This window comes from Nyctereutes procyonoides, unplaced genomic scaffold (genome assembly GCF_905146905.1).
Source record: "Nyctereutes procyonoides isolate TBG_1078 unplaced genomic scaffold, NYPRO_anot_genome, whole genome shotgun sequence".
In the NCBI taxonomy this organism is placed as follows: Eukaryota; Metazoa; Chordata; class Mammalia; order Carnivora; family Canidae; genus Nyctereutes; species Nyctereutes procyonoides.
Genome location: NW_026575042.1, coordinates 18,479,206 through 18,507,013, shown reverse-complemented (window position 1 = coordinate 18,507,013; position 27,808 = coordinate 18,479,206). Strand labels below are relative to the sequence as shown.

The following is a 27,808-nucleotide window of genomic DNA, read 5'->3' as shown; positions in this document are numbered from 1 at the left end:
GCAAGGTCAGGGAAAACCTAGAAGTTCCTCACCCATGGTGCTGCTGGTTGAAGGGGTGGGGAGAATAATAGCAGCCACTGAGAATTCCACCCAGACCCATCTCTCCTACCTAACCCATCCACCTAAATAAATAAATGCTTAGTTTTCAGGGGGGAAGGATACTGCTAAAGTGTATTGGTAAAATATCACTATAGCTGGAATAAAATAATTACATCTTAGCCCTACTACCTCATCCTACACCCATTTCATTAAGAAAAAAAAAGTTTATTTTACACAGCAGGGAGCCTGAAGAATACTAAATGAGAATACTGGTGATACATGCTACAGCTAGGGGAAAATAAAGGGCAGAGGAAAAATCTCTACCTCTAAAAGAGAAGCAGAAACACTTGTGAAGGCCAAACCCAAGACACAGGGCCAGTATATAGTCCAAAGTCTTGAGACTCAATCAGACATAAGTATCCTACAACCCACCACCATGTTAACAGGCCTTCAATAGTAACTGTGGGTTTCAGCAGGGAGAGCTGCAGAGACACACCCTTCTTGAAGGGGCAATTCCAAGGCAAGGCCCAAAAACAAAAGACAAAAACAAGGAAGAATTTGAAGTTCCCGGTGCCCAGAGCAACAACAAACTTCAACGCTAGTTAAATACAACAATAAACTGCAAACACAGCCATTTTCTGTACAGATTAAACATAAATCCTGATACTACTAAGCCTATTTACTCCATATCTACTATCCAACATGGCTGATTGTCAACAAAAACTTACAAGGCATGCCAAAAGGCAAGAAAAAAACAGAAAAGACAAAGCAATCATAAGAACCAAACTCAGAGGGGATCCCTGGGTGGCTTAGTGGTTTAGCGCCTGCCTTCGGCCCAGAGCACATAATCCTAGAGTCCTGGGATCGAGTCCCACATCAGGCTCTCTGCATGGAGCCTGCTTCTCCCTCTGTGTGTCTGCCTCTCTCTCTGTGTCTCTCGTAAATAAATAAATCTTAAAAAAAAAAAAAAGAACCAAACTCAGATATGTCACATATTTTTAACTATCATGAAGACATTTAAAATAACTATGATTTAAAAAAAAAACAAATAAATAAATAATAAAATAAAATAAAATAAAATAAAATAAAATAAAATAAAATAAAATAAAATAAACTATGATTGGGATCCCTGGGTGGCTCAGCAGTTGAGTGTCTGCCTTTGACTCGGGGCATGATCCTGGAGTTCTGGGATCAAGTCCCGCATCGGGTTCCTGGCATGGAGCCTGCTTCTCCGTCTGCCTGTGTCTTTGCCTCTTCTCTGTGTTTCTCATGAATAAATGAATCAAATATTTAAAAAAATAAAATAATAAAATAAAATAAAATACAATAAAATACAATGCAATAAAATAAAATAAAATAAAATAAAATAAAATAAAATAAAATAAAATCTATGATTACTATGTTAAATGCTCTACTGGAAAAGGCAGACAACATACAACTTCATCAGAGACATGGAGCCTATAAGAAAGAATCACATGGAAATGCTAGGAATCAAAGACACAGTTAAAGATATGAAGAATGCCCCTGGCAGACTCTCATCAACAGACCCGACATATAAAGGAAAAAAATTAGTGAATTTAAAAATAGGGCAACAGAAATTAACAAACTGATACACAAATAGAAAATAATGAATAAAGCAGAGCAAAACATCCAGGAACTTAGGACAATATCAAACTACATAACATATACATAACTAGAATACCAGAAGAAACGAAGAGCAAAGAAATATTTGAGAAATAATGGCCAAAATTTTACCAAAATTAGTGACAGACACCAAACAGATCCAAGAAGCTCAGAAAATAGAATGAAAAAAAAAAATACAACATCAAAAAACAAAACAAAACCCCCATATAAACACCTAAGTATATCATATTCAAAAAAAAAAAAAACAAAAGAAAAACAAAGACAAAATCTTCAAATCAGTGAGAGAGAAAAATAAACACCTTACCAACAGAGGAAGAAGGAAATGAACTACAGTGGACTTCTCATCAGAAACCATACAAACAAGAAGACAATTGGATGACATTAAAAGAAATATACTGTAAACCCATAATTTCTTTATCTAGTGAAATTCTGTATCTTTTGAAAGTGAAGGAAAATACTCTCTCAAGCAGACTGAGGGAATTTGCCAGACCTATAAAAAATTAAAATTTCCAGGCAGAAGTAATATGATTAGGATCAGAAACTCAGATCTATACCAAGAAATTAGGAGTATTGAAAATGGAATAAGTGAAGTAAAATAGAATCCTGTGTTGTATTTTTAATTGTTCTAAAAGATAACTGACTACTTAGAGCAGTTAGATTTTACTATAAGCTGCCCACAAAATAACAAAGCATTTACTATTTTAGAAGACACTTACAGGCAATTTCTTTCCATTAAACATGACCTTGACCCCCTTGCATGAACCAGCCAAATCATAAGCTCTTCTGGTCATGAGGGCCACAATATCCTTGTCAAGCTTTTCCATCTTAAATTTAGACAGATCTGGTTGGAATGTTATGCATGTGTAATCTTCACCATCAAAATGTTTAATTTTGGCTTCAGAAGTCTTCATCATGTTATTCATCCATGTCTTTAAAAGAAAAAATACTCAAATATTTCTATAACGCTTCTATATTTTATAATACATACTCAGTTCATGAAATACATTCACTTACCACAACTATATCCATTTTCCAGCTTCCTAACAAACCAAACAAATCCTTAAAACTGATATTAAAGATGAAAAAAATTTAACAATATAGTAGTCCCTCCTTATCTATATTCCAAGACCAGAAACCATGGATAGTACAAAACCCTAATACATACTTTTTTCCTATACACACCAATGATAAATCTTAATTTATAAATTAGGCACAGTAAGAGATTAACAATTAATAAAATAGAACAATTATACTGTAATAAAAGTTATGTTATTGTGGTCTTCCTCTCTCTCAAAATATCTTACTGTACTGTACTCAACCTTCTTGGACGATGTAAGATGATTAAATGCCAACATGACAAGATAAAGTGAAGCGAATGATATATGCACTGTGAAAGAGCATTAGGCTACTACTGACCTTCCAACAATACGTCAGAAGGAGGATCATTTGCTTCTGAACCGCGGTTCTCCGCGGGTAACTAAAATCATGAAAAGTGAAACCACCGATAAGGAGGGTGGGGGGAACACTACTATATTATAATAACCTCATTTGAAAATAAGCAAAATGAACTGCACAACTTTATACACCATTAGTAAAATAACTTTTAAATTCTTCAACATAACCATTTAGAATTTTATAGAAAAAAATAAGTATGATGCTTTCCTGACCAAATTACTTTAGCTTATGTAAAATTTCAAACTATTTTCAAAGGCCTACCACCAAAGTAAAATAAGACAATTTTAAAATACGAATTTGATGAATCAATGAGGACTTTTTCAAATATGCTAACTGGATACATTTCAATGAGTCTATAAGGTTCAAGCCTATTAAATAAAGTTCTTTGTTTTGAAGGAACAGGAGAAAGACAGGTTTATGTAAAATCTCCTAGGCATTCTGAAGTCTTTATACTCTGCTGACATGGTCAATGCTTTTTAAAAAAAAGTGGGGTGGGGGTTGGGATATAGGCATCACTGCCATTTACCTAAGGTTCTATTATCTTCACAAAGGAACAAAACACACACACAAAATTAGACACAATTCTTTCATACCTGCTTAAAACTATGTTTGTATTCTTTGCAAGCAGTTTCTACTGTAAACTTAGTACTGAAAATATTACAAAGTTTTGCACCATAACCATTACGACCACCTGTAAGAACAATAAAATGTGAAAGGTTTAATGAAAAGGATTTTAGGAACTTTGTTAACTTACCCACCATGTGGCAGGTCTGTTGCAAAATAGTTCCACTTACTGCATTATCTTAACAATCACCAATTGAGTATTTCAGAGTATAGATTTTTTTTATTTGAAGAAAAATACAATTAAGACATAGCACATATAGTAATAAAATTAACATGCATTTTGTAGATTCATTAACTTAATCACAATTTAAAATTCAAAAACAATTAAGCTTGTTGACTCCTATAATCAAGTAAATCTATGTGAGTATGAAATCTAAGCTTTCTATCAAAGTTACTTCTCAATTACAAAATTTTAATCTACATATCTTCCTAAAGCCTTGGATTCATTTTTTGTTTTTGTTTTTGTATTTGTTTTTGTTTTGTTTTTTTAAGCCTTGTTTTTGAAAAATAAATAAAAACCACTGGCCCCCTTGAGCAATGGAATAAGTGGGAAAACATTTGATTTTGATCACAGTACTTCGATTCTATTTCTAAAACCTAGATTTGCATTCTTGACCCTTGTAAAAAAAAAAAAGTTTAGAAGTAATTTGATACCATAAGACATGGTGCTTATGTAATAAGAAATTCACATGTATAGGAATCCTATATCTCACTTTCATCAGTACTCTAATTCAAAACTCAAACTATCAGCCAAGTTAGAGTTCTAGGAATTGTAGCATAATCCCATGTACTATCAATTAAGCTTTTAAAATGTCTAGTGTCTATGTCAGACTATAATCAAGATAATACTTACACATGATAGTTTTTTTTAATAGATACTATTCTGAAAAGAATTTTCTCACAATAAAGCTACACAGGTTTCCTTTGTAATATCTTATATAGGAATAGTTAAATTTTATGTTAGAAGCATAAAAAATTCAATAAAAAATCTGATCAGCCATTTAGACATTACCTGTTACTTTTTTCTCATCATCATCATAGTTACTGGATGTTAAAAGCTGTCCAAAAATTAATGCAGGAACATAAACTTTCTCTACTTTGTGTTCTACTACTGGAATGCCTTTCCCATTATTCCAAATGCTTATAATGTTAGATTCACTGTAAATAAACAAGCAGAGTTTAGAGCTTAAAATGACTTAACAGTCTATTAATTTCCATAAAAAGTAAAGTAATCCAGAATAAACATGAATAATTATAAGCAAAACTCCAAACATTCCTAATTGGCCAGCACTCATTCTTCAAGAAAATACTTGCTGAGGATACATACTTGTACCTGAATCATAACTCAAAATAGAACCACTAAGCACTACAGGTAACTGAAAAATTTCTCAGGAAAAGAAACTCTTCTCAACCTCCCAAAAACTAGGAAAGCAGTGAAGCTTTTACAAAATCAGCTCCAGATTCTGTTTTCTCTTCATATACATGAGCCAGGATCCTCTGCTTCCTTCTACCAGTATACCACCTGTAAACCACAAGCTTTGTAGAGTCAGCTGCCATTGCCATTTTCATTTCCTACCTAACCATTACTACACTACAAATGGAAAACAACAATGTGAAATGTATTCCATTCTCACCCTAAATAGTATAGGGTTGTTTACATTGTGGCAATCACTGTCATAAATTAATTTTAATGGTTTTTAAATATGTAGATACCTATTTTAAGTTTTCCTATCACAAAGCCATCCATTTAAACCCTGAATGGTATGCAGTAGAGGCTCCTATAGCTAACTGTAACTTTACATAGGCAATAGTCCTAATGGAAAATCTTGCCTATTCAATCATTTCGAGTAGTATATCCTACAATGCCTTTACCCATTTAAACGCCAAATTTGCAAAGAAACACAGCTTCATAACCAACACTTAGAATTGACCTAAAAAGCTACCATTTGACAATTTGATCTATAATTATTCTTAGATATACAGTTTCACTCACACATATACACCTTAACCTCTGAAGAATTATTAGAAGTAGTTATTACAATTAAAGTTTGTTATAAGAGACAAAATTAACATTATATATTTAGGGAGAAATCAACTAATTAAATCAAAACAGGAAAGGAGGGAAGGAGAGAGAAAGGGAAACTAACATAATTTTTAGCATATCTTCTCTCTCTAAATCAGCAACCAACTTTTCTTTCCCTCATTGTACAATACAGGTTCAGCTCTTCAAATGCCCTGAGCTCAAATTTTGATAGCATTTTTTTTTAAGATTTTATTTATTTATTCATGGAAGACACAGAGAGAGAGAGAGAGAGAGAGAGAGAGAGAGAGAGAGAGAGAGGGGCAGAGACACAGGCAGAGGGAGAAGCAGGCTCCATGTAAGGAGCCCGAAGCGGGAACTCGATCCCAGGTGTCCAGGATCACACCCTGGGCAGAAGGTAGAGCTAAACCGCTGAGCCATTGGGGCTGTCCTTGATAGCATTTTTTTTTTTTAAATATTTTATTTACTTATTCACAAAAGACACGGAGAGAGAGGCAGAGACACAGGCAGAGCCAGGAGAAACAGGCTCCATGCAGGAAGCCCCGTGCGGGACTCAACCCTGGGATTCCAAGGGATCATGTCTGAGCCAAAGGCAGACGCTCAACCACTGAGCCACCTAGGCATCCCTTGACAGCATTCTTTTTTGTTTGTTTGTTTACTTATTTAATAGAGAGAAAGACCATGAGCAAGGGGAGCAGCAGACAGAGGGAGAAGCAGGACCCTGTGATCACGACCTGAGCAGAAGGCAGACACTCAACCAACTGAGCCACCCGGGCACCCATTTTTTAATTCAGATCTCCTGGTCATTCTCTAGAGTCCTTAATCATCAAGACTTACTTGTTTGTCCTTAGATACATTTTTTTTTAATTTTTTTTCTTAGATACATTTCTTATCAGTATTCAATCCTTTCTTCATTCCAAATGTCAATATACAAGTCTAAAATGATATCACCTGAAATATTGTTAGGTCAAGCTTAAAAGTCCTCTATTGCATGTTCACAGCCCATTATCCAGATCCTTAATTACAGTCAAACTTAATTGCCACTATTTGGCAACATGTATCCTGCTTTTTCTTCAAGTCAGTTTATTACTTGTCCTGAATGTTCATTCCCAGTTCTTCCATTTCTTTGTTTATTGGTTTTTCCCTTGCCTTAAGGTCTTTTTATTCTTTGTCTAGCCAAAATTTACCCTAACTTTGAGAGTCAGTTTTATGACTTCAGTTCTCCATTAAGCCTTTTACCCAGTCTATAACAATGTTTCCCAACCCTCCTTATATACCAAGACTAGATGATTAGATTATCTCACTTACGAGTAAACACACTCTACAGAATACACAGATGAATGTAACAGTTTCAAATTGCCTACTGCACTTCTACTTGTGCCTCCTATCTCCAGAGGTAAAAACAGTGGGCCCTAGAAACAAGGACCAGATACTGCTTTCTTAGACTTTCAAATAGTTTTTAGCATAGGCTCAAAATTAACAGAGAAGAATCCTGAAGGAAATAAAGAAAGGCAATGGATGGAAAATTACACATCTTAAACATCTCAGAATGATACAAAAGCCAATATATACTCATGAGTAAACCTTTAAAAAATTTTTCATCCACTGTAGCATATCATATATGGCACTATAATTAAGATGGGAATTTTGTAAATTAGCTTTATGTTTTTTTAAAAAATAAGGCTTGACATCTACATTCAGTAAGTCTCTAGGAGTATGAAATTTGAACTATCAAAGTCCTCTATTGAAAAATTTCAATCTCTATCACTTCCAAGATCTGGTATTTAGTTCTGCAAGCTCTAAACAGTGCTTCAGAGTTCTATTCTTTGCTCCATCAATAATCTTCACAAAAATATTAGGAAAAAGAATACTTTTGAATAAGCTACAAATAAAGTTTCAAAATAACTAAAGCAAAAAAGAAACTTGGAAAGCAATCTAATATATCTAATATTCATCAACTGTTAAGACGTTAAATTATGATATATTAAGAGGTTAAATTATGATCTAGTGACATAATAAAATAATAATAGTTAAAACGATTTAAGCAGATTTTTTTATTTAAGCAGATCTATATAAGTTAATAACAAAGGCTGTCCACAATGTCAGATAAAAATAGAAAAAGTATATAATCCCACTTTTTAAAAAATAAAACTGTATCTGTATACATATTTCAATATGAATGTGTACTATTTTTTTAAAGCTACAGATTTAAGAGTTTTAACCTTAAGCAAGAATACTTAAACTAGAAGGATAATTAGAACTCTGGTTAATGTGCTTTCCACATTTGGTTTTGTTTTTAAAATTTTTTATTTATTTGAGAGAGAGTAAGCAAGAGAGAGAGAATGGGCATGCACACACAGAGTACAAGCCAGGGGAGGGGCAGAGGGAGGGACAAGAGGATCAGATCGCTGGCTGAGCAGGGAGCCTGATGTGGGACTCAACCCGATGTGGGACTTAACCCCAGGACCCTGGGATCATGACCTGAGCCAAAAGCAGATGCTTAACCAACTAAGCCACCCAGGCACCCTCCACATTTGTTTTTAATCAGACAGATGCCAGCAAATACTAAACATCATATTGTATTATTTAATGAGTTTTAAGCTCCTTTGTAAAAAGTTGCTTCAAATTCTCTAATTTTTTAAAAGACCTGTCCAAATTCTTCATGGTACCCCTTGCTAATATTCTTATGCCTTTTACAACCATGGCTATTATTTAAATTTTACCCTTATACTGAAAAAGAAAGAATAAGAAGTTGTGCTGTCTAGCCTCCACACTTAATCCATTACCAAAATTTAACCTTTTACACAGAGTTCATGTACTCTCATACACAAAGAAAACTTTTGCTATACAAAATGTTAGAAAAAATGAAACTCAGAGGATATAAAAAATGGACAGCAGAAAAAAACTGGGCCAATGAAATAAACAGCAAAATAGCATGTTTTCCCATTTCAATTTTGCTTTTAAATTTTAACTTCTTAAATAAGAAATCTAAAATTACAGCTCTGAAATAAAATTCACTTTTATAACAACAGCATTAGTTCGGTATTATACATAGTAAAATAAAAATAAGGAATCAGTTTGTGAAAGGAAATTCACAAAAGACAAAATGTTATGGTTAAAATTCGGAAATACAATATAAATAAATAATAAAATATAAGGATTAGCAACATCTCCCAAAATGCTTGTCTACTGCCAATTTTAAATATGTATTTTAATATTTTAAACATATATTAAAATATACAATATATATTTCAATTAAAAGCAGGAGAAAGATTCAATAGTCTCTCATTAATGATTTATAAACAAAAAAAGTAAAATTCACACCTTCTTCCTTGGAAGTAGCTACGAATTTTTGTCTCACACTGGGAAAAAAAGAACTTTCTAGCAAAAGTAATTAAAATAACAGAGATAAATTAAAAAAACTAGTATCTGATTGTCGTTAAAAACCATATAAATTTAGTTATAACCTATGCCACTGTTATGTCCATACAAAAATGCTGATTAAAAAGGTAGAAAGAACTCACTAAAATGTTACACAGAATTACTCTGTCCAGAACCTATAATGAATTTAAAGGCAAAGCACACCACCAAGAGCCACTATTCAGTTTACAGAGTTGTTTTATAATAGCTCACTTTTTGATCACTTTGTTATGATGGGATTCTATGTAAGCTGTTTACGTCCATGCTGTTGGATTAATATGGCCAAAATTATTAAGATAAAAAGAACCAACTGTTACGGTAACATGTTCATCAAGAATGTATTTGAGAGCCCCTCCTTCCTTAGTTTTCAGTCAGAATCTTTCCATTACGAATTTTAAAAAGCTTAAAGATACCTAACATTCAACATCCATTACTACTAACCAGCTAGCTCTCCTAAAGCATAATAAATGATACTGTTTTTAACTGACAATTTCCTAAATACAGAAAAGGAATCTTGAAGCTAAAATGTACTTAAAACTATTTTAAACTTCTGCATATATTACAATTTATAAGTGTCTTATGCACCTTACCACATAAATCCTCAAGAATGTATTCATTATCGAAAGGATCCAAATGGGGAAAAAAAAGAAAAAGAAAGATCTAGAATTTCAACAGAGTAGTTATGTGGTAATATTTTAATATAAGATATGGTTAATTCATGGTATAAGCAAATAAGTTATATTTTCATATATAAATATATACTTAACCATACCATCTAAAATTAGATTAGTAACAGTGAGACTATACCTGAATTGGTTGATTTTTCATGTTAAAGAAAATTCTTAACGTGATTCTAAATTACTAATAAAATTATAAATGTAAATGTGATATTTTACAAAAGGCATGCCATTGAAAACAGAATAAATAGAACAGTAATATTTCTAACTTAAAATGGTATTATTTTCACTTGCCTTCAGCTCTCCAAAACAAATCATCATAGGGAGATCTAATCAGCTGAACACCTGGTACATATTCTAAAATACCAGCAGTTCCTAATTTACAAATAATGTTATAAATAATGGAAAAGCCCAAATATTGCCCATAACAAATAAATGTAACCCATAATATAACTGGAATACTACTATCAATAGCACTTAGCCTTGACTCCCAAAGCAAAGGCAAGTAGAAAAGATTGAGTGACCACTCTATCACCTGCAACAATACCCACAATATCAAAGAGAGAAAAAAATGGGTTTCCAAGTGCTCCCATAGGGAAGTACTTTGGTGGAAAAGATCATGAATTACAGAAAAAACTATAAAAGTATAGTATATTCTGGCTAAAAGAGGCAAAAATAACAAGATCTCAAGCAACAGGGAAACTTTAGGAGTACTAATTATATACAGTATTCATAAGTTGGGGACTATCAGAATAAAACAACTTAGCATAAAAAATTAAACTTGAAATATACTTACGGATCAATAGAAACTTTAATACAGGTCATATTCTTATCCCTCTGTTTATTGTCAGCTGCATTAACTACAAATTAAATATTTTGATGAGTAATAAAGTTATATAAATAAATATACAACTGCATGTGCATCCCTACTTAATATAAACACTCACATATGGTAATAGTTAATGAAATTATTACTACTAACTGCCAATAAAAATTTTATTTTCTAAATAATATTCTTAAATTTTAAATCACACTAAATTACTGTTATTTCCTTTACTACAAAATGGGGGTAGGGGAAGGGTAGATTTTGTGATATATAAAAATAAAAACAAACATCTGCAGGTTGCAACTCCCTAATCCAGGTTAGATCTAAAAGAAAAAAAAATTGAGTTTAATTATATTTTATCTTTGGTAACAACTACTTTCTCTTGATTTCCTTCAAAAAACTAGTGGTTTTATATACAAGTTGAGCTAAATCAGTTATTTTTAAGTTAGAAAGGCAAAATCTTCAGCATTTTAGAAATCAAAATTTTAAATTCTATGCACATAATTGATAACATACTTGCATACATTAACCACTGACTTAGACACATGACTACACAAATTTGAACACAAGCTAGCTGTCAAATTCAACTTCAATCACAGAAAACATATGTTCCTGATAAACACTATGTAACATAAAAATAAAATCAAGTGGACAGCTGGGAAGCAAGAGTAAAAAGTATAAAATACAAGTAACTAGTTTTACTCCTCTACCCTTTCCCCAAAGTGTGACCAGAACAAGCTCAGAAAGACATACAACCCAGGTGTCTAGGAAATTTCAAGTGGCACTAATGAGGTAGCAGAATCCAGAGTCTCTAGAAAGTGCTTGGCTAAAAATACTACCAAAGTGCAAGCATTCTCTAGGAATCAATTAAGCATCCACACTTCATTTTGATTTCATTTATCATGTCATTTGGAAAAAAACAGAGATCATTCAGAACAATGGTTGTTATACGTGGCTGCCCAACAGAAATTTCTGATTTGTTGATAAAAAACACAATTTTACATGTCTCACAGCAAACTCACCAAATCTACAAAGATCAAGCCCTGTAATCTCTATTTTTAACATGCCCCCACAGGTGACTGGTATGTATGCAACTTTCAGATAACTACACATCCAAGATTACAAACCAACTGGACTTCTGATCAAATACAATACATATATTTTGCAGATAAACACAAAGATATGATGTGCACAGATATGAAAATATTATACTGACAAAATTTCCTGAAGAACATTTATATTCAGCACAGAAGCCAAAGATATGCCCTTAAAATGTATACTGTAAGTCTGGCTTTATATACACATTTATATACACACACACACACACACACACACACACACACGTATCAATGGACACAGAGGAGTTAAATCTTAAGCAAGTACTCACCCAAAATTTCATCAAAGATCTTGTATAAACCTGGCACAAAGGTAACCTCTCTGCAATTCATTCCTACGTCTTCATCATATACCCACATTAGCTGCATTATAAGAAAAATTCAAAAGGACTTATGGGGTAAAAAAGCATTTAACATCAGTTTTGCAAATTATAAACCCACATCTGTCATTTCCTCTGTAAATACTTAGATCTTCAAAGTAGAAAAAAATATACCATTTTAGTGGCACTCAACCTCACTATATTCATATTCAATTTAAATAACTTCAAAATTGAGAAATCATTTTGTATTGAGTCTATATTCTTACTTATACACTATAAGAATTGTTAAAAACTGTATTTAAATAAAATAGAAAAAAACAAAAATATTTTATATTTACTTTACACTTTTACTTCATTCTTTATATTTTTCTATAAGGCTCATAGAGTAAAATAATATGAACATAGTCATGACTTTGGAGCCAGAGCCCTAGCTTTGAATCCCAGCTCTTACCAGTTAAGGGATGTGAGCAAGTTATTTAAATTTATTTAAACTTCGGTTTCCTCATCTATAAAATAGGGATAACAGTACCTACTTTCCAAAATTGTTAGAATTGGACAAGATAATATAGGTAAGTCAAGTCCACAGTAAGCATCAAATAGTCATCACTGTATATGTACACATTCTAGAATTGGAAGCAAACCACAGCATAAACTTAAGGACTTTTAAAATAAAAGTTCACACACTACCATCTTCCTCTATACTTACCTCTGATAGCTTCTATCTCCTAGTTTTTTATCTTTAGCAAAAACTAAAGGCATTTCTACCTCTCTTAGATCTCTCACCCTACTTTGCTTATGAGCATCAAGCCATGAAATCATGTACTTCTAAAGCATACAATCACAAAAATTTTATTAAAAAGTAAATATAGATACATATCTTCTAATCTCAAAATTTAACAAATAATTACCTGTGTCAATGGTTCCACTGACCCAATGTATGTATCAGGACGAAGGAGAATATGTTCAAGTTGTGTCTTTTTCTGATACACTCTCTCCACAGACAACTTCTTTGAAGAATCATTTTTGTTTGCAGTTTCTGATTCTTCTTTTTTGGCAGCATTGTTCTGATCAAAAAGAGTCTAAAATTAACCAAAAAATCAAATTTAAATAACCCACCAGGGGTTAAACTAAAATGCATATGGACACATGTCACAGGTTTTCTTTTTAATGACAAAATGATCTCTTAGGCTGATTTTTCAGTGTTGAAGAAACATAGATCTATTTATTGACAGTCCAGTTCTTTTTATAGTACAGTGTAAAACTACTGTTTTGACTAAGCCCAAAAAGTAGGTACACGTAATCACTAGAATAGCTAGAAATGCCTACATCTATTCAATCCAGAAATATAAAAATTTCCCAATTATGTAAGTTATCAAGTTAATTTTTATAGTCTTCAAAACTTTCCAAGGAATATGAGTTCTGGTCAGGTTATAGGTTCACAATAACTAAACCTGGATACCTGCATAAGTCCTCAAATCTACATTTCAGTTCCCTGCCATTAAACTACTGATGATTTAGTCAACAGACTGGGCAAAAGTAACCTATGCAAAACAGTAACCAATGTAGTTAAAATACTGATATGGCAGGGCAGCCTGGGTGGCTCAGCAGTTTAGCGCCACCTTAGGCACAGGGCATGATCCTGGAGACCCGGGATCGGGTCCCACGTCGGGCTCCCTACGTGAAGCCTGCTTCTCCCTCTGCCTATGTCTCTGCCTCTCTCTCTGGGTCTCTCATGAATAAATAAATAAAATATTTAAAAATTATAAAATAAAAATATATACCGATATGGCTGGTAACACTAAGCATGGTTTATGAAATCTCAAATTTCACACATTTATAGGTCATGCCAATAATTCCTTATAAATCATTGCTAGATGCTCCATTACTGAGGCACTCACTAATTCCAGTTTCTGTGCCAGTTTCAAGTAAACAGAGGTTAGTGATCTTAATTCTAATCATTCCTATGTAGATAAGAATTGCAAAGTCAAATTCCCAAGGTTTAGAGATTTCTTAATGACAGAAAACACACCTCTCTCCTTCTGGAATTCCTTGATGTTGACAAATAAGACATCCCACTAAAAGAAAGGTATTATAGCGGCATATTTTTTCACAAAAAATAATTCACATATAAGATACAATGAAAATTGAGATATCTTCACAAGTTTTTGAACTTTAGTAGAAATAAAGCAGTCAGAAGACAATGGAGGAGATTTTATGAATTTGAACAAGCAACAAACCACTTCAATTCAGGTCATATACATAGCCATATCATTATATTTAACGTTCATACTTGAAAAAAGTCAGTACACCTAATCTACATTTAAACAACGTATATTTAAAAATCAAATACATAACCTCTAAGCAGTCTAAACCAGAAGAACTGTAATGTACAAACACTATGGAAATTCAAACATTAATTATAATCTTCCAGTGCCATAAATTTTACATAAAATTAATGAAACTTAATAAAATTGCAAAATAAAAAATAAAATAAAATTGCAAAATAAAGTATTATAAATAACTCATTTTCTATATTTTTAATTATATTCTTATATATTCTTTCATTTATAAGGTTACCTATTAACACTGCTCTGAGTTAATTAAAAATAGCTCTGAACAAAAGAGTTTTATAAAATCTTCATAGACTATTTCTCTCAAGTAAATGATGAACTAGCCAAAAATACATTGCATTTTAAAAATACCAGTCTCCAAATTTGTAATCATGTTCCTTGCTTTTCATGAGATAGCTGATTAACTTACAGAAACAAATCCAAAGTTAAAAACATAACTGATTGTGTATAATATAATGGGTCCTCAGAATAGCTAGTAAGGACTAAGATCACACTCTTAGAAAGTGTTTAAAGACAATAAATGCTATGGAATCAAAGAGAGGTAACTTCTTACCGTTAATTTAGAACTGTTTGCAATCAATGGCACAAAGGTCAGGAACTTAGAGTAACCATGCAATAAAGGCTTTCTGATCCCAGGCTACCATTCCAAATCCCAGAACAAAGAAAATATCTTTAAGATTAGACTTAACCAGAGACTAACAGACACCTAATTGGGGCTTCCACATTTGACCCAGATGAGTTATACTTAACTAAAAGGGCACACAAGTATGGAAAATAAGGATAAAGTCCTTCATCACTCCTTTTTCAAGAATTTACAACTTTTCCTATATCCCCTCACTACCAATCACTTCTTCCCTCCCTTTAACCTAACAGATAGATCCCTATCAAGTTCAAAAGTTGTCATGCTTGCTAGGATAATGTCTCAAAATTCAAAGAACAAGTAAAATGTACTTGGCTTTGTGAGATTACTATTTATAATTTTCTCTAGGAATAATATATGTCAAAAATAAGTTTGGCAATACTTAAAATATTTAATGTCAAAATATTTTTTCCTAAATATATGACAGGTATTAAGTAAAAAAGGTACCATTCTATTTAAAGTAATGAAAAGCATCAAGGAACACACATTATTTATAGAATGTCATAATAAAATGTTTTGAGATTTTGTCAATATTTTAAGTCAACTCTCATTTATATTAAATAATTTCTAAAACTCATATATAAACTTTTAAACCTGGATATTTATTAAGTAAATATTTTTAGTTACTTTTATCAAAACTTATTTGTGTTGACTATATAAACTTCTATTGCTATAACTTTTATGTAAAAACGTTATGTAATCAAGTATTTTTAAATTAGTAGCTTATTAAAAATATACTCTTTAGTGAACAAAATTACAAGAGCATAAAAATGAGCCCATTTTCATCAAAAAAAGATTATACACGTAGGAAAAAATATAAAATATACTCAACATAATATCAATCATTAAATTATCTGTGAGAAGTAGAAATAGGGGATCCCTAGGTGGCGCAGCGGTTTGGCGCCTGCCTTTGGCCCAGGGCCCGATCCTGGAGACCCGGGATCAAATCCCACATCAGGCTCCTGGTGCATGGAGCCTGCTTCTCCCTCTGCCTGTGTCTCTGCCTCTCTCTCTCTGTGTGTGTGACTATCATAAATAAATAAAAATTAAAAAAAAAAATAGAAGTAGAAATAGAAGTTATTTTCATTTTCTTTTCTGATACACATTTTCTAGTTTTCTACAATAAGCACATATGGATATATTTTAAGATCGTGTTAATCCACGTATGTGAAAATGTCTTACGCTGGAATAAAACTAAAGGTTTTTTTTTTTTTTCCTAGTGGCACTGCTAATAACCTACTTACTACTTTTGTAGTCCCAACTTTCTCACTAGAATCTAGCCAAAAAGGTAATTGAAACCAAAATAAACAGATAAGACTGGCGAGTTTGGCAGAGCAGAAAACAGAAAATAACATAGCAGTTTGTCTTTTACTTTCCCATTCTCAATAAATGGTAGTCTGCACTGCTCACTGGCTCACTAGCAGCAAACAGAAAAAGGAAGTTCTCTCCTGAGAAGTCTATAAGTTTTTCTCACAGAAACCTGAAATAATGATCTCTTTTAGCTCCTCTTTATTGGCAGAAAGTTGCTCCCTGAATAATGTCCAGACCACGAAAAATCAGAATCTGCTGATGAAGGGACAGAGAGCAACTACTCTGCCCCCCCCTCAAAGGGATATCTCATCCCTAGAATAGGTATGAATATAAACACCTTCGGCCTGAGAACTAAATGAGAAAAATCTATTGATCATCTTCCCTCCAGCTCTTACTACCACAGAAAGAAAGAAAAGAAAAGAAAAGAAAAGAAAAGAAAAGAAAAGAAAAGAAAAGAAAAGAAAAGAAAGAAAAGAAAGAAAGAAAGAAAGGATCAACCCTAGTAGTTCTTCAGTTTTAACACCGTTACTAATAATATTCAGAGAAAAGAGATCATGAAATTTTAGCTTGAACACAAAGAGATCAGCAAACTCCCCTCTACACATTTATAAAAGTATTCTCAATCCCACAAATAATAAAGGAGACTGATATATATCCGATACTTGCAGGCTAAAAGAATAATGCTTATTTGGGGTGGGGGGAGTGTTAAACTTTCCATATTCGTGTCAGTATATTAAGGTTTTCATTCACAACTCACTTGGTTTACTTGTAAATCCACCAATTTTCCCAGTGAATCTTTTGTGTGATTAACAATATTTGAGAAGCTGAAAAATTCTTCTTGAATTATCATCTCCTCATCCTCATGTTTAATTGAGGCAAGTATACATTGGCATAGAGGTTTGATTTTTAAATTTTTGTTGTTGTTGCTGTCTTACTAGTTTTTTTTGCTTTTCAAGTCCTTGTTTCACTAATTTTTTAATGTTTAAGTTTTTTAATTACACTCATTTTAAACACTTTTTATTCAAAATAATAATCTAACCTTTTATTATGTTCATAGTAGCAAAATATCTTGTACAACAGTGACTATTCCACATTAAATAAAAATTCACAGTATGCCCTTAAAAATAACCAATTACCAAAAAACATTCTAAATAAACTTTAAGGTTTGATAAAAATTAAAAATGTACAATTTAAGTTTATTTGTAATTTATTTCACTGCCTAAATTTATGTGGATGAAATACCAAGCTATTTATAGTAATAAATAATTCCAGCATCTAATAATAGCAGAATAGAAGAAATCAGAGCAACATTTTCATAAAGACAATGAAAATGTAAAGAAACCCCTGTATGAAAATATCCTCCACAAATCTAAAAACATCTTAATTCTAGTCTTTGTGGTTTATACATATGATGCCATAACTGACTTTTTCTGAAGTTCAAAAGAGAGTTGCCAAATTAAACAAGGCATTGTTCAGAATTTTTAAATAACAAAACATCAAAATAATACATAAAATCTATATTAAAATATCAATCTATTTTATAACACTTTTGCAATGTTGCTAACTCCTAGTGAAAGAATACAGATCTAATACTTATCTCAGACTCAACCTTTATCAAGAACATTCCTCAATCATAAGAAAAATACTGCACTAAAATAAATTTAAACTCAATTTGCCAACATATAACACCCAGTTTTAATCACATCACATGCCCTCCTTAACGCCTGTCACTCAGTTACCCTATCCCCCCACCCACCTCCTCTTCTTTGTTTTAAAACAAATTTTTATTTCAGAATGAGTATGTACCAAGATCATTCTGTTAAGGAAAAAAAAAAAAAAGATTCTTCCATACACAGAGTTGTCACGTGAGACATAGCAATTTGGGGCAATCACCCAGTTCCTGTTTTTCTGTGAGAGAATGAATTGCTGCCAAAGAGGGGAAAGGAGATGGTTTGCCAGTTGGTGCTAAAAAGGAACTGAGCCATTCATTCACATAATCGGCACAGAAATTTCACCATCACCAAGCCAACAAGAGTGGCACTAGCAAAACCTTGGCAACAAGCCTTTTCTCCTATCTTCTATAAATGACCCCCTCAGACTTCACATTACCCTTTTGTTTCATCTCCTCCCCTTCCTTTCTCCCTCAAACCCACCATGCTTTGATGTTCCTTTCACTCATATTTCATCTATGTAACAATAGAGAGGGCCATGTATCTATCTACCATTAATGAAAACAAAACCAACACTTTGTCTTCCATCTATGCTCTTCAAGAAATGCCCTCCCAAACCAAGGGACAAGGAAAAAGACAGAAGGTGAGGAGGGATACTTAAGATCATAAGAATGTTTAAACGTCCACCGTGAAAATAAAAAATACACTTTCCCTAAATGGCATCCAAATTGAAAAGGAAGAAATAAAATTGTCACTGTTTGCAGATGATATAGTATATACAGAAAAACCTAAGGACTCCACCAAAAAAAAAACGATTAAAACAAATCCAATACCAATACACATAACTCTGTGGTTTCTGTACAATAACAACTACCAGAAAGAGGAATTGGCAATCCCATGTACAACTGAATCAAAAAGAATACTTAGTAATAAATTCAACCAGGGAAGTGAAAGACCTGAACACTGAAAACTAAGACACTAATGAAAGAAACCGAAGACACAAATAATAGAAATTCCATGCTCATGAACTGGAATAATTAACATTGTTTAAAAGTCCCTAATACAGGGGAGCCTGTGTGGCTCAGTTGGTTGAGTGTCCCATGCTTGATTTTGGCTCAGATCATGATCTCAGGGTCATGAGATCCAGCCCTGCAACAGACTCTACGCTGAGCACAGAGCCTGCTTAACATTCTCTCCTTCTCCCTCTACCCCTTGCCACTCTCATTCTGTCTTAAAAAAAATAAAAAGTAAAAAATAAAAGTCCCTATCCCTATCAAAATTGCAACAGCATTTTTTATAGAAATAAAACAATCTTAAAATTTGTATAGAATCACAAAAGTCCTCAAATAGCCAAAGCAATCTTGAGAAAGAAGAAAAGAGAGGCATCCCAGTCACCAGTTTCAAACCATATTAAAAGCCATGCTAATCAAAACAGTATGGTACTGGCAGAAAAACAGACACAAAGACAAATGGAACAAAATAGAGAGCCCATAAATAAACCCACATATACATGGTCAATTAATTTATGACAAAGAGCCAATAATATAAAATGGGGAAAGGACAGTCTCTTCAATAAATAAACTGAAGAACAGTCATATGCATGAACAAAACTGGACCCCTATCTTATCCATACACAAAAACAACTCAAAATGAATTATAGACTTGAATATAAGCTCTTTGGTGTGGGTCTTGACAATGATTTTTTTTTTTTTGAAACTGACACAAAAAGTAAAGGCAACAAAAGCAAAAATAAGTGAAACTACTAAAAAGCTTCTGCACTGCAAAGGAAACCATGAGCAAAATGAAAAGGCAACCTACTGAATAGGAAAAAATATTACAAATGATAAATCTAATAAGGGGTTAATATCCAAAACATATAAAGAACTCTCACAACTGAATAGCAAGAAAAAAAAATAAATTAAAAAATGGGAAAAGGCTCTGAATAAACATTTTTCCAAAGAAGACATATAGATGTCCAACAGACACATGAAAAGACATGTAACATCACTAATCAATCATGAGGGAAATGCAAATCAAAACCACGATAAGATACTACCTCACACCTGTCAGGATGGCTATTATCAAAAAGACAAGAAACAACAAGTGTTGACAGGAAAATGGAAAAAGGGGACTCCTCAAGCACTGTTGGTAGGAATATAAATTGGTGCAGCCACTATGGAAAACAATATGGAGTTTCCTCAAAAAAATTACAAACAGAATTAACATATGATCCAGAAATTCTATTTCTGGGTATTTATCCAAAGAAAACAAAAACATTAACTTGGGAAGATATATGCACCCCCATATTCACTGCATCATTATTTACAAGAGCCACACAATCAACCTAAACATCCATTGATAGATAAAAAAATGTAGCACACAGAGGAATATCATAAAAAAAGAAGGAACTTTTTCCATTTGCAACAACATGAGTGAATCTTGAGACCATTATGCTACATGAAATATGTCAGAGAGAGAAAGACAAATACTGTATGATCTTATATGTAGAATCTAAAGACAAAAACAAAACCCTTGAATTTGGGGCTAGAGGCAACAACATGGTTGAAGGTGACCAATGGGTACAAACTTCCAGTTATAAAATAAGAAAGTCCTGTGAATGTAATGTACAGCATGGTGACTATAGTTAATAATACTGCATTGTATATTTATAAGTTGCTAAGAGAGTAAATAAAAGTCCCCATGACAAGAAAAAAATTGTAACTGTGTGCTGACAGATGTTCACTTGTGATTTCACAATATTAAAAAAAAAAACCTTTCTGTGAGACAAAAGATATGAAAATTCTTTTCAATTTATTTGAAGAAAAATACATGCAAATATACCCATCTGAGAGCTTATTATGTTGCAGCATCATGGGAATTATATGGACAATCTCAATCAATCCTCATAAGAGCTCCATGAAGTAGGCACTGTTGCCATGATTCCCTTCCTACAATGAGGAAATAGAACTCTGAAGAAGTGGTTCCCCAAAGCTAACAAAGTTAGTACTTAAAGAAGGTGAATTAGGAATCCACAGGATCTGATTTTATAGCTCGTTATCTTAAAAAAAGCATTGTTACACAGATACATACATCCTGAAAAGGAAATGTATTTCCTAGCTTTCTCTGTAAAAAGAAAGGTTAGTACAAAAATATACAAGTATATCCCAGAAGGCTTTTTTAATCTTGTCACATCAGGGTATAAAAGATGAGTGGTATTTTTTTTTTTTTTAAGATTTATTTATTTGAGAGACAGAGAGCAAACACAGGTGCAAATGGAGGCGGGGGTTGGGGAGTGGGTGGTGCGTAGGAGACAGAAAGGTAGGAGACAGAAAGGCAGAAAGAATCTCCACCAGACTCCACACTAAGGGTAGAACCCTGCAGAGGGTTGGATCTTATGACCCAGAGATTATCACCTGAGCCAAAACCAAGAGTCAGTCACTTAAATTACTGAGATACCCAGGCATCCCAAGGTTTTTTTGGTTTTCAATGTTTTTTAAAGTGGGGAGCCATATAAGTCATGGTTAAGAAGATAAATCTGGTTTCAATCCCACCTCTGCTTTAGCCAGGTAATTAACAGTTTGTTACCTAATCTCTAAACCCGTTTCCTTTTCTGCAAATGAAAATAATTCTGATCTCAAAAAGGAGGTCTAAAGGACGTTCTATTTTTAAAAACTATGAAAAGAGGCTTATTTTTTTAAAGTACTTAGTAAAATGCAACTACTGACACCTAAGAAATTTAACATCTAAAACTACAAGTAAACACTCCCATTCAGAAAAGTTAGCACCAAATATAATTAGTTTCTAAGTACTGCTATTATGTTACTTGAGAACGTTGCCTAAAGAACACTGCTACCTGACCACTTGTCTTAATAATGACTTTTTGGGGTTCTTTGGTCCTAGGATCCAGCCCTTGATAAGCCTGCAACGGGCTATGAGCTGAATAGGGAGTCCGCCTGAGGATTCTCTCTCCCTTTGCCCCTATGCCTCTCTCTCTCTCTCTCAAATGAATAAATAAACCTTTAAAAAAATAATAATGATGAAGGGCTTTTCAGGAAGTTAGCATGTCAACTGTCCAATTTGTTAAAATAACTGAGGTTGGATTATGAATCCAGCTCTTTGCTAAACTGTATAAAAGATACAAATAGGTATAATACATGGTCTCTAGCTTTAGTTTATAATCTAATTTGTTAAGACTAAATTATCATGGATGAAAGTTACATAAGAAGAAATTTATGTTTTCTGATCCATAGGGGTAACAGAAAAAAATGAGTGAAAACTGGAGGATAAAAGTTTGGTGAGACTCTGAGCTAGCTTTGAAGAGTAATTAACATTTACACTTATAAAGAGAAGAGAAAGAGGCATTCCTGATGGAAGGTAAGCATGTATAGCAACATGACAAAAACCACGATGTTCAGGGGACAGTGAAGAGATAAATTTAACTATGATGACTATACAAAATAAATTTCAACTGAGACATAAGAGAACTGGCTTGAAAGTCTGGTTGAGGAGTTCAGACTTGCAACAATAAGCCACTAAAGCAAGGTTCTTAATACAAATCTTTAAATATCTAAATGTACAATGATGGTTTGAATTAGAAATATAGGGGATCCCTAAGTGGCTCAGCGGTTTAGGACCTGCCTTTGGCCCAGGGTGTGATCCTGGAGTCCCGGGATCGAGTCCGGCATTGGGCTCCCTGCATGGGGCCTGCTTCTCCCTCTGCCTGTGTCTCTGTCTCTGCCTCTCTCTCTCTCTCTCTCTCTCTCTCTCTCTCTCTCGAATAAATAAATGAAATCTTTAAAAAATAGATAAATAAAAAATAAAGAGAAGGGGCAAGGTGGGTGATCTTGAGTTGGTAAATGGTGAGACTTGATAAATGGAGAAAAGGCTCCTTATATCATTCTAGCCACCACTTTTTTATATGCTTACGGTTTTTAATTATAATATAGTTTAATCTACCAAATTAGAGTATTCAAGAAAAAAGACCAATATTCACATAGTAATTAACTATCTTCTAATATTTCCACAGAAGTGTTACCAATCACCTAAAAATTATAAATGGCTTAATGAAATAAGACTACAGGGTCTACTAATCAAAGCTTTACAAACTAAAAGTTAATTCAAGAAACTGCTTGGTTCAGGAAGCCTTCATAGCTGTTGTCAATGTTAACTCAAAATAGTTTGCTATATTTATGTTTTTCACTTCTTTTTTAATTTTAAAAAATCTGCTTAAGACCCTGCAAATAAAACAGAAACATTAAAAGGAGAAGTTAATGTCAATCTTAAACCACTTTGCTTTGTGGGTTTAGGTATTAAAATGTAAACTTTCATGCAGTGACGATGTTAATACTACATGCTGGCAAGCATCCCAACAGAAGTTAATACTAAGCAACACATGGCATTACCCACCCCCCTCCCAAAAGAACACTATATCAGGGACTAATTCCATTTTTATTTCTTCCTGTTACCCACAAGCAGGTGGCAACATAACACCAGTTTCATTCAACAAAGCAGGCAAAGTTACCCCTCTGCAGAAATAGATGACCACTGAAACAAATCCCTGAATTCTTTCAAAGAAATAATTTGCTTTCACCCTGATTTAAAAGCACTTCATGTAAGAGCAACTTCATTATTCTGAGTGTACATTTCTTGAACTTCACCACCAACAAAAAATATTTACTAAGTCCAGCACTGGCTACATGTGTTATCTCATTTAATTCTCAATGCAACCTTATTTTACAGATGAGAAAATAGGCTTTGAAAGGTTAGATCTTTTGTAATATGTGTTGGAGAAAGGATCAGAATCTACATCAATCTGACGTCGAAGTCCATGCTCATAACCACTTCACTATATTGCCTCTCATAAAATTAGTCTATGATCAATGATGTAAATTATGGACATAAAGATGCTCATATACCTTGACAAATTTAAAGTATCAAATCTTAAAGCAGACTTATGGAGTGATTACATTTAATAAACTTTTAATTCAACACGCAGATATAATCTGTAAATATAAGTGATTTTTACTTTGTTTTACTGTATTTCCCATATTTGTCTTATAATGAAAAAATCTTTACTAAATAAGTCAATTTTATTATCAAATGAATCTGATGCTGAATGAGACCGTCTAAGTTTCAGGAAATTTTTTACGTAAGTGGTTTCCTACTGAGCTTGAAAAGAAAAAGCAGTCATTTACGTACAAAGTTAAATAACAGTAAATTAAAATATTGCTATCAAATGCCAACCAATTCAATCCTGAAGCAAAATGTTTACCATCACAGAATCAGAGGTCCTCAGAAACTCAAATCGGGCCTTTCACACCTCCAAACAGTGAACGAGAACTTATCTGGCTAACTTAATTTTCAGAAGTTGCTTGATTTTAGTAACGGGGGGTGGGGGGGGGAGGGCCACCCATTTTAAAAAAATGATTATATTTCACTTATGCAATCCCCCCCCCCTTCCAGAATGGTCCACATGGACCACCAGTTTATAATGTGGCATTTTATCTATCCTGGCTGGCTCTAGTCTGTTCATACCCCATTAGTGGAGTAACAAACAAAATTCGGATAATTCAACATGAAGAGCTTGGCAAGTTATTTTGCAAAGCGACTTGACACTCAAACATAAATGGTTAAAATGTTTTCCCGCTATAACATGCTTTTTCTCAAGGAAGTGTTGTTAATTCAGCAGAACTGCTACTCAACTCCCCTAAACCTCGCCCAAGCAAAGAGAAAAGGAAGAATTAGTAATAAAAACGCCAATACGAAAGTTTCCTTGAGTGTTCTGAAAAAGGATCCATCGAAAGTACTTGTTAAATGTAACGCGTTTTAATATGTCTCTCCTGGAAACCAAGTACGTCGGCTGAGCTGGGCTTTGTGTGTGTGTGTGTGTGTGTGTGTGTGTGTAGGAAATGACCCTGCTCTGAACTCTATGCTGAGCAAGTAAAATGCTGGTGAATTATCGATCGGCCGTGGGAATCGGATCTCTCTGGGTCTTCCCTCCTCTACTACTTCGCAGCAGGGACGGGGCGCCGAGGTCCTTTAACTCCAGGACTAAGCATTTCAGTCACCTCTCGGGCCCTCTCCACCCGGCCCCCACCGCGCCTCACCTGGGATGCTGACGCAGGTGAACGCTTCCTTTAATAATCCCACCCTGACAGATGGACGACCTGCAGTGTGCCAACTGCTGCGAAACGGCCGTGCCGAACGCGCTTTCCATTGAACGAGACTCTGAACCCAAGTGTTAAATTGCCTTGGACTGACCCCCCCCCCCGCCCCACACACACACCAAATCCATTCTCTGAGAGGTTAGAGCGGCAGAACTGGGTGCATTTGCATTTACAACACACACCCACACACACACCCTTTTCTCCGGGATTCTCTTAAGCCACATGTAGATAAAAGTGCTGACCCACAGAGCCACACGGGCGTTACGGCCAATACCCACCGCCTCACGCCCGACTGCCCCGGAAGAGTCTGAGAGAGAGCAGGGAAAACAAAAAACAAAAAAAAAAAAAAAAAAAAAAAACCAAAGCTGAAGCGAGGGCTTCGCGTCAGGTTCAGGGTTTGTCCCCCCAAGTTTCCAGGGCACGTCACGCTCCCGCAGCCGGAGCCCCCACAGAGGGTAAAGAAAGAAAAGGGGCGGGGAGCGGGGCGTTCTGCGGGCAGAAGCCCCGACGGGGCGCCCGTTCCGGACGCCGATTTCCCACTCGTTTCCCTGCCCCCCCCCGCCCCCCCCCGGTCGGGCCCGCGGACTCGCTCCCCCACCCCCACCCCCACCCCCGCGGGCCGGGAACAATGCCTCGGCCGGGCCCCCCGCCCCCCGCCGTCCGCCACTCACCACCCAGGTCAGTGCCCCGTTGCCGCCGGCTCCCGCGCCGCCGCCGCCCGCCTTGGCCATGGCGGGTGCCTCCGCTCACAGGCCCCGAGGCCGAGGCCGCGGCCGCCGCCGCCGCCGCCGCCGCCGCTCCCGCCTCCCTGCCGGCCGCCGGGCCCTCTGCTCCGCGCCGACCGCTCCGCTCGCCGTGCTCCTAGCGGCGCCGCCCCCCGCGCCCCATCGCCGAGACCCGGGACGCACGCCCGGCCGAGCCCGCCGAGGAGGCCGCGCCGCCCGGCGCCCTCAAACTCGAGGCGCGGCGGCCGCGTCGCCCGGGCCTAGGCTGCCGCCGGGAAGACGTGGAGGAGAAGGAAGGGGGAGGCCGGCGGCGGCTGAGCGGCGGCTGAGCGGCGGCGCTTCCTCCTCGCCCGCCCGCGGGCGCCGCAGCAGGCCGGGCCGAGCCGGGGGTGCGCTCGCCGAGCGCCGCCGAGAGCCCCGGGGCGTCCAGACGTGGCGGGGACGCAAAGGCGCCTCGTCCTTCCCTCACACTCCGCGAGGCCCGGCCGCCGCCGGGGTTGCCGGAGCCGCCGCCGCCGCCGCCGCCGCCGCCGCTGCTGCCGCCCCCGGCGCCGCCGCCTGCAAGGCCGCCCCCGTCGGCCGCGCCGCACCCCCGACTTCCTCACATCCACACACCGACAGGGACAATAAACAGAGCCGCCGCCGCCGCGGTCGCCTCCCTCTCGTCCGGCATCACACGGCGCACACACATTCGCACACCAGGGAGGGAGGGCGCGGCGGCCGCCCCGCTGTCAGTCAGCGCCCCGGCGCCCAATCGGGGCCCTCGCGCCGCAACCCCTCGGCCAATCCCAAAATTCCAAGCCCCCGGAGGGGCGGGACCCGCGGGGGAAACGTCATTGCGGGTAGCAACCGAAGGGAAGACTTGGGGTTTTTTTTGTTTGTGTGTGTGTGTGTGTGTGTGTGTGTCTGTGGGTTTTGCATTTGAGGGGAGAGCAGGGGCTGCTGTCAGGGGTCACTTGAGGGCGGCCCGAGGAGAGGGTCGCGTTGGCCTCGGGTCGGCGGTAATCCTCCGGGCGTGCTGTTTCCTCTAAGCCGGGCCGGCGAAGCCGAGGCATTTCTTGGCCCGGGGCCGCGGCTGGGCGGGGGGAGGCAGAGAAGGAGGGGTGGCAGGAAGAAGCCGAGGGCAGTCCCAAAGGGAGAGTATTTTTAAAGAGCGGTTGTAAACCGCAGGCAAGACGTTGTAGATCACTGGTGCAAGGAGGGCCCTGCGACCCCGGCCTCCCCGCGGCCCCAAGGGGACGCTGCTGTCGAAAGGATCCTCCGCTCAGACCTGCCCCTCCTCCGTCTCTTTCCCCCCCCTGGCGTCCCCTCCCCCTCAGATGGGGTCAGGGCGGTTAAAAGGGAACTGCATTTAAAGCCCCCGAAGGATGAGGGATGCACAGGGAACGTTCCCGGGAAGGAATGCGGGGTGGGTGCAGGGTTCCGTTTCTGCTCTTTGTTGACCTTTCTCTCTTCTCTCGGAACAATGCGGATTTGCCACTGTCACTTTTCATTCTCCGGTGTCCAGCTACCTCTACGAGGGCTTGCTTAAATTTTTTTTTTTTTTTAAAACTGCTTTCAGTGGAATTTCTAAATGCCCACGAAGGAATCATTTCATTCGCATTAAAGCTTTCTAAGAATGAGAATTACCCATAGAGCCGCACCAAAGTCTTTTGGCAGATGGAAGAAGGCTTCACCTCGCCCTGCTTTTCCGTGGAATTCCACTCAACAAGTATTGATTGGATGCACACTCTGCCACTCCGTGCCAGGCTCCGCGATGGGGCCAAAATAAAAACAGGGCCCCT

General features: G+C 36.4%; 1 protein-coding gene across 3 annotated transcripts in view; it reads right to left on the bottom strand.

Annotated features, from left to right (window-relative positions):
* The window catches only part of TOP2B (DNA topoisomerase II beta), a 57,936-nt gene extending 31,819 nt beyond the window's left edge, over window positions 1-26,117 (bottom strand). For 2 of the 3 annotated variants that reach the window (XM_055320908.1, XM_055320910.1), the window contains exons 1-7: window positions 25,971-26,117; window positions 13,070-13,240; window positions 12,114-12,204; window positions 10,697-10,760; window positions 4,775-4,920; window positions 3,732-3,829; window positions 2,400-2,612 (exon numbers count right to left, since the gene is read on the bottom strand). In XM_055320908.1, the coding sequence (XP_055176883.1) occupies window positions 2,400-2,612; window positions 3,732-3,829; window positions 4,775-4,920; window positions 10,697-10,760; window positions 12,114-12,204; window positions 13,070-13,240; window positions 25,971-26,030 (843 nt within the window). In that variant the 5' untranslated portion in view covers window positions 26,031-26,117. The remainder of the gene's footprint in view (window positions 1-2,399; window positions 2,613-3,731; window positions 3,830-4,774; window positions 4,921-10,696; window positions 10,761-12,113; window positions 12,205-13,069; window positions 13,241-25,970) is intronic. The other variant, XM_055320909.1, reaches the window with a different exon arrangement.
* Window positions 26,118-27,808: the final 1,691 nt, after the last annotated feature.